The sequence below is a fragment of the Penaeus japonicus genome, unplaced genomic scaffold, assembly GCF_977035675.1.
Source record: "Penaeus japonicus unplaced genomic scaffold, GWHDUDI00000001_assembly GWHDUDI00000032, whole genome shotgun sequence".
NCBI lineage: Eukaryota > Metazoa > Arthropoda > Malacostraca > Decapoda > Penaeidae > Penaeus > Penaeus japonicus.
In genome coordinates, this window is record NW_028234434.1 from 9,087,850 (window position 1) to 9,095,349 (window position 7,500).

General features: G+C 42.2%; 1 protein-coding gene across 3 annotated transcripts in view; it reads left to right on the forward strand.

Moving 5' to 3' along the window:
- Positions 1 to 7,500, forward strand: part of LOC122260969 (sushi, von Willebrand factor type A, EGF and pentraxin domain-containing protein 1) — a 63,100-nt gene that overhangs the window by 17,556 nt on the left and 38,044 nt on the right. For all 3 annotated transcript variants that reach the window (XM_043028433.2, XM_043028434.2, XM_043028436.2), the window contains exon 2: positions 2,897 to 3,076. In XM_043028433.2, the coding sequence (XP_042884367.1) occupies positions 2,897 to 3,076 (180 nt within the window). The remainder of the gene's footprint in view (positions 1 to 2,896; positions 3,077 to 7,500) is intronic.

A 7,500-nucleotide genomic window follows, 5' to 3' on the forward strand; every position in this document is an offset into this window, starting at 1 on the left:
AACGCACAACATGTTTGGTGGCTATATACTTACACATGATTACATGCTTGGGTCTTGGTTCCCATGTGAGCGCAGAGGAAAAACGGTCGTGCACTGCGCCGTGTCCTCCATGTTTTTACTACAACAAATCAAAAGTATGTATTAGTATGGCACAATGACGACACCTTCTCGCTGAGTCTGGATTAGATTTCAGTTCCATACTAATAATTACACGAACCGTTATCTCCGTCCGTAGCATGACTATAGGATTCTAAGATTCATTGTCATGGGAAATGCTGATGCTCCTTCGCTCGTGTAATTATTTGCCTGTTTATCTTTCTTTCTTTTTTTTTTTCTTTTTTTACTAAACATATGGCGTACGACGCTGCATGTCGCTTTAACGTTAGATTTAGCAAGGATATCACGCCCGAACAGAAAGGGAAATCCTATTACGTTTCAACAAGACCCAACAGCTAAACCTTTCCAGATAGGACCAGTCACAACCTCGAGAGATTACCGTTTCCTTAATTGTTTCTGCGGGAGGTCTGCAGTCAGGGCGCGCGCCGACGACACCTGTTGCGGCCTAGTGTACACTTCCTATTACGCCACCCGTACCACCCCTGAACGCCCGCGGACGCCCGCAAACGCCCGCGGACGCCCGGCAACGCCTTCCTCTCGTCGCTGGGGCTAATGGGGAGGGAACGGGAAAAGCCACTGTCGAGGAGACGCAAAACTCGTGATATCTGAAATTATAGGCGATTGCATGTATGACAAGTGAAAAGTGAAGAAAGAAAACTAGACGGATATATGATATGCTGAAATTGAGAGAAAGTAGCGTTCGTGAAGGAGAAGGGGGGGGGGAGATAACAAAGAAACAATCTCAATAAGATCATCAACCTTAGATCTAGGTGGAGACCAGAGAAAAACAAAAGAAAAAAAAAGAGCGAAAGGGAGAGAGAGAGAGGAAAATAGAACATCATTGACACATAAAAAGAGACAGAGGGATCGCGAAAACAGCGTGGGAGAGAAAACGTGGGTTTTTTTCTTCTTTCTTTCTTTCTTTTTTTTTTCTTTTTGTCGTGAAAACCTTCTGATTTGAAACGGAGGATTGCAACCCCCTCGGGCAGAGAAAGGAAGATGAGTGACATTTAGTGACGAAGATGTAGATAATCAGCTGAGACAAAAAAAAAATAAAATAAAATAAAAAATAAATAAATAAAAACGTTTCTCGGAGAAAATAAGAATGACTAAAGCAAAATTAGAAAAAAAAAACATTGAACCGATTTCGGATTGCCATGAAAAATATTGTAGATTTTTTTCATCTTTTTCTGTAAAAAAATGTTTCGAAGACAGTTCGATTCTGCAGCTTATACGTACACCCACACAATTGTATATATATGTATATGTATATATATATATATATATATATATATATATATATATATATATATATATATATATATATATATATATATATATATATATATATATACAGTATATACATACACAAACACACACACACATATATACACATATAATATATATATATATATATATATATATATAATATATATATATATTATATATATATATATATATATATAATATATATATATATATATATATAGTAATATATATATATATATATATATATATATATATATATATATATATATATATATATATGCCTACATATATCACGCGTCTTTTCGTGACATCTCAAGACAAACCAAAGCAAAATAATTCAAAGATTATGAATCAATAATCAAGCAATCTGACGTCACGGCCTCTCGCAGCGCCACCGAGACGCGAGGTGTTGCCGCACCTGCTGTGACCTACAAGCTTCGGCCCCGTTACTCCCCGCCAGCCTGTACGCCCCCCCCCCCCTCCCTGCCCCTTCCAGCCCCTTCCAGCCCTCTCATCCCCTTCCCCTCCTTCCAGTTCCTCCCTTCATTCCCCTCTCATCCCCCTCCTTCTATCCCCTCCCGTTATCACCCTCTCATTCCCCTCCTTCTATCCCCTTCCCTCTACCCCTTCGTCCCCTCCCCTTCTCTCTTTCACCCCCCTACCTACCCTTCCCCTTCCCTCATCCCCCTCTCCCCCCTCCAACAACCCCTACTTCCCCCTCCCTTCAACCCGCCTACCTCCCCCTCCCTCAACCCCTACCCCTCCCCTATCCCTCTAACGTACACACAGAAGAAAAAAAATGAAGATCGAAAGGCGAAGGGTCAAGCGAACGCGGGACATGAGAGGAACGAGGAAATAAATGTAAACATTTCTCTCCATCGGCCTTTTGGCGAACGAAAGGGAGTGGTCAGGGAGGGAACCGTTCCGTGGGCAGAGATACGATGCCATTCTGGAGTTGTTTCGTGTCGACGTGAATGAATATCATAAGGGTGAATACGAGAGTAATTGACTCATTGAAGTGAGTCATGGTGGTATGAATTATAGAGATAGGACGATAGTGTGTGTCCATGTGTTGGATTATAGATATAGATACACAGACGCATCAACACACACAGCTATTTAGGTTCTTTGTTTTATGAATGTCCATATGTCTATCTATCTATTGATATTTGTCTATCTATCTATCTATATATGTATATTTGTAATCATGTATACACACACGCACACACACACACACACACACACACACACACACACACACACACACACACACACACACACACACACCCATACATACAATATATTTATATATATATATATATATATATATATATATATATATATATATATATATATATATATATATATATATATATATATATACATATACACACACACACACACACACACACACACACACACACACACACACACACACATTCAAGCACCTGCACATTTGTGTCTCCTTGCGCGTCCTCACCTGCTTACCGAGCGACCTCCTCTCCCCCAGGCTGGTGCTGCGGCTTCCCCGGCGCGCCCTCACACTCCACCGTCAGCTTCTCGGACGACCGCCTCGACACGGACACCGTCGCCACCTACTCCTGCGACCGCGGCTTCGAGCTGCTGGGCCCCGCGAGGAAGATCTGCGCCGAGAATGGCACCTGGACGCCCGCGGGAATCCCCTTCTGCGGTGAGTGTTCTGGAGGACTTGGGTGTTGGGCATGCGTGGGTGTATGGATGAGTTTATTTATACGTTTTATGTGGCTGTTAAAGTCTTTTTTTTTTTTTCTTTTGTCTGTGCGTGAGGGGAGAGAGAGAGAGAGAGAGAGAGAGAGAGAGAGAGAGAGAGAGAGAGAGAGAGAGAGAGAGAGAGAGAGAGAGAGAGAGAGAGAGAGAGAGAGAGAGAGAGAGAGAGAGAGAGAGAGAAAGAAAAAAAAGGAAAGAAAGAGAGTGAGAGATTATGATCATAAATGCCTGTCTATGTACATCCGCACATACCCCTGAACCTATATGCTCCTTTCTCCTGCCCTTTTTCTGTGCCATTTGTCACATGGTCCTGAGCCGGTTCACTTCATGGATCCGAACTGGGGCGAAGCTAACAGATCGGCGGCGGGCGGGGTGACTGGGCTCGGCGTGCGTGCGGCTCCTGTAGGCAAATACGGGGTGACTTGCAACGAGAGATTTGTGTACACCTGACCTAGAACTGCAGGCTCCATCTTCTTGATGTGCCTTCGACTGCTTCCTTCTCTTCTTTCTTTGTTTTTTCCCTTTTTTGCTTCCTATTTCGCTGTGATTTGTTTATTCTTATTCGTCTCTAGTCTTGCAGCTAGTTTGAGTATTCAGATGTCTCTGATTATCTCTATTCCCTCCTTCGCATCTTTTTTGTTTTGTTTTGTTTGTTTTTTTCTCTCTCTCGGTCTACTTCCAGACCCAAACAATGCGAACGTCACGTCATGATAAGCCGGAGAAAAAAAGCTACTAAATCCGGCTCATACTTTCGTGGTCCTCCTTCGACTCATCATCCCCTGTAACAAGATCTTCCTCGTCGTCTTACGGTTTTTCAGAGCCAAGATGACAGTCCACTCCCTGAGATAATGGAGATAACAAAACACAGATGACGAAAATTGAGGCTGAAACAGATTTATCTTTCCTCTGTGGAGCGACAAAATGACATTTGCAACACCATGGCGGAATTTCGAACTGTTTTTGCTCATGCTTTGAACACGAAGTCGCCGCGTCACGAAAGATGACTGCGTATGTACTCTTAGTCTTGGGGAGCTCCGTATTGGGCTAACATATCATTTTGTTGTAGATACTGTGCTGTAAACACTATCTAGTTTTTTATGTCGAGTAAAAAATAAAAAAATAAACCCATTCTTGCCTTCAACAGATCGATAATAAATCCACATAGGTCATAAACAGATTGATAAAAACACGAGTAAATAGATAACAACAAGAATGCATATCGTCCAAAGAAATCATATATACGCATCGCAAAACAACTTCTCATTGTATGTAACAACAGCTGGTCCTTAGAGGCTCTGCGTAGCCAACCCAGAGGTGCCTCGCGAGCAACGCTTCGGTTCAGCGCCTCCTTGGGTCGCTTCCCGCGTGTTGTTCAGCTGATTTTGATGTTAGAATTAGATATATTTTAGTATTGAGTGAGTCACATCAAAAAGGATATAAAGACTGATCCGTGGATTGGAATAAATAAACAAATCGATAAATAGATAACAGATCGATAGATGTTTATATATCTAGCATGATGAATGTAGAAGGGGCGCCGCGAGGAAGAGCGAGCGAGGGAGGGAAGGAGGACGTAAACCTGGGTTAAATGAACCTCCTCTTTCCTCTGGGTTTTGTGAGACTGATTACCTTGAAATTACTTACCCGACCCCCTGGAGAATAATAACAGGTTGTCTCTCTCGTTATTTATCGTGAAAGTGGCAATTTCTCTCGTCGCCTGATACGCATCGGCAATTAATAAATAATCAGAGTCTTAAAATGACGCCAAGAAAATATTCCGAGTAACGAGAGGGAAGGTCCTCCCCGGCGCATAGGCGATGGTCGTTAGAGAGCCTAAGGGAACCCAGCAATAACATCTCGGGGAGAAGGTGGACTGAAATATACAATTATACCCTAAGTATGGTAATGACTGTGACTTCAACGACTCGAGGAAGGAAACGTCTTCACTTTGTAACTAACTTATGTAACTAACACGCAAGGGCACTGAACTGTAACCCTGCACACTGAGCTTTGTTCGTGTGTGAATTGTTAGGCATTGCAGATTATTGCACTGACTGAGCTCTTCGTCACATGTATTCCAAAAGCCATTCAGAAGACAAAACACAACACGCGAATGATGTGGCAAAAGAGAACATGGAGAGAGAACTGTAGTAGTTGGATGAAAAAAATAAACAAGATAAAACTTTATTTACCACTTTCTTGATGAGAATTCCTGACTATGCCGTACTGAATTGGTTTTATCATCTCTCGAACGAAACAAAATCCACAAAAGTTCGATAACCATTTATTCTAGTTCTGTTACGTTTCAAATTTTATTTTTTCCTTCCTTATTTCATTCTTCCTCTATTTCTTGTTTTTTTCCTGTTATCTTTCTTGAAGCACCTTATTGTTGAAGAAGTTATATTCTCGAGAGTCATGAAAGTAAATTGCGTTATCTTATATGATCTAATTTTCGCTCGAAGATGCTTCTGAGAACTGTTTGTTGTATCCAGACGTTATGGTTCAACTGCCCCCCTTTTATATAGGAGAGCATCGTGGTCGGTTGCGTACCAGCAGGTGGGAAAAATGCTTTGTTTAGATCATCACGAAATAAACTATAAAATAATATTACTTATTGATTTGAATGATCGCATATATACTTGTACTGAGATAAACATTTCACTCGATACTTCTTCGACAAATGCGATAAAAAAAATGTCATGCAATGATAAAAGAACACATAGAGCTTTGTAAAGGAAATAAAAACAATAACATTGGTATGAAATAAGGTTGGCAAAAAGACTTCAAACATTTTGAAATAAGCTTGCATCATCTGCCCCAATGCCCCTCCACGAAGAAGCTCCGTGTCTCTTCCGCGCTTCTTGCAATTGCTTCTTGTCTGATTGCATTTCATATTTCATTGTGATTTAACTATTATTTTGTTAATTCTGCAGGAAACTAAAAGATAAATCAATTTGCCAGTGATGTGAATAAACGATATCCATGGTAGAGGCATTGCAACCAGATGGTACAGTAAATGAAAGCAAATTGCAATTGAAACCCTGCAATATCACGTCGCATAGGAGAACCCGTCTTACCTTGGTTGGTATGCAAGAATCTAAGAGAAGGAGCGGGAGCGAGATGCTGGGTGGGTAGGGGGAGGGGGAGGGGGAGGGAGAGTTAGGAGGGGTGGGGGAAGGAAAGCATTTGGATGGGGGAGAAGGGATGGGTGAGGGAAGTGGGGGTGGGGGGGTGGTAAGAGCGGGAGGACAGGCAGGAGGGGCGGGGGGGAAGGGGGAGGGGGTAAGAGGAGCGGCGCGCGAGGCTGCCCCGCCCCGGTCATGGCCAAGGTCATACCCGAAGCCCGTTAGTCCGGCCTTCGCCAGATGGAGCGGGAGGGGGAGGAGGAGGGGGGAGAGGGAGGCGAGGCGTAAGGATGGGAGGGGGAGGGGAAGGGGAGGCGTAAGGATGGGAGGGGGGAGGGACGGCGTAATGGTGAGGAGGCGAAGGGGGAGGGGGAGGGAAGGCGGTAGGGGGGGTGGGAGAGCGAGAGGAGAACATAATCAGGTATCTCAGAGGGAGATAATAAGGCGCCCCAACCAGCAGCGAACGTCTGTCCTAAATCTGGAAGGATATCTGGGTGTCCTATATCCCGGGGAGAGGGAGAGGACACCATGGGGGGATGGGGGGGAGGGGTGTTTAAGGAAATGTTCTGAAGGCAAAAGTAGTTCAGGAAACGATATCTTCCTAGATATGTCCGCCTGTAGCTGTGGCATTTGAGATATTTGAATGAAGAAGGCCTGGATTTAGTCCGTATACTGTATACATACATACATACATACATACATACATACATACACACATGCATGCATGCATGCATACGATATATATACATGCATACATATATACATGTATATATTATATATATATACATATATATATATATATATATATATATATATATATATAATCCACACATATATAACATACATGCATACATGCATACATGCATACATACATGCATACATACATACATGCATACATACATGCATGCATACATACATGCATACATACATACATATATACATACATACATATATATATACATATATACATGTATACATATATATATATATATATATATAATTGTATATGTATGTATGCATATGTATATATATATATATATATATATATATATATATATATATATATATATATATTCCCTTTAAATGTTCTGAATTGTTGGTTATTGAAACATATTCATTTCATTCATTGCCATCTCAAAATCGTTCCCCTGGCCATTCGAACACGCGGGGCCCGATTCTCGGCCAGGTGACTGCGGCTCTCGGCTTCGGCTTCGGCTTCGGCTTCGGATTCCGCGCTTCTCAT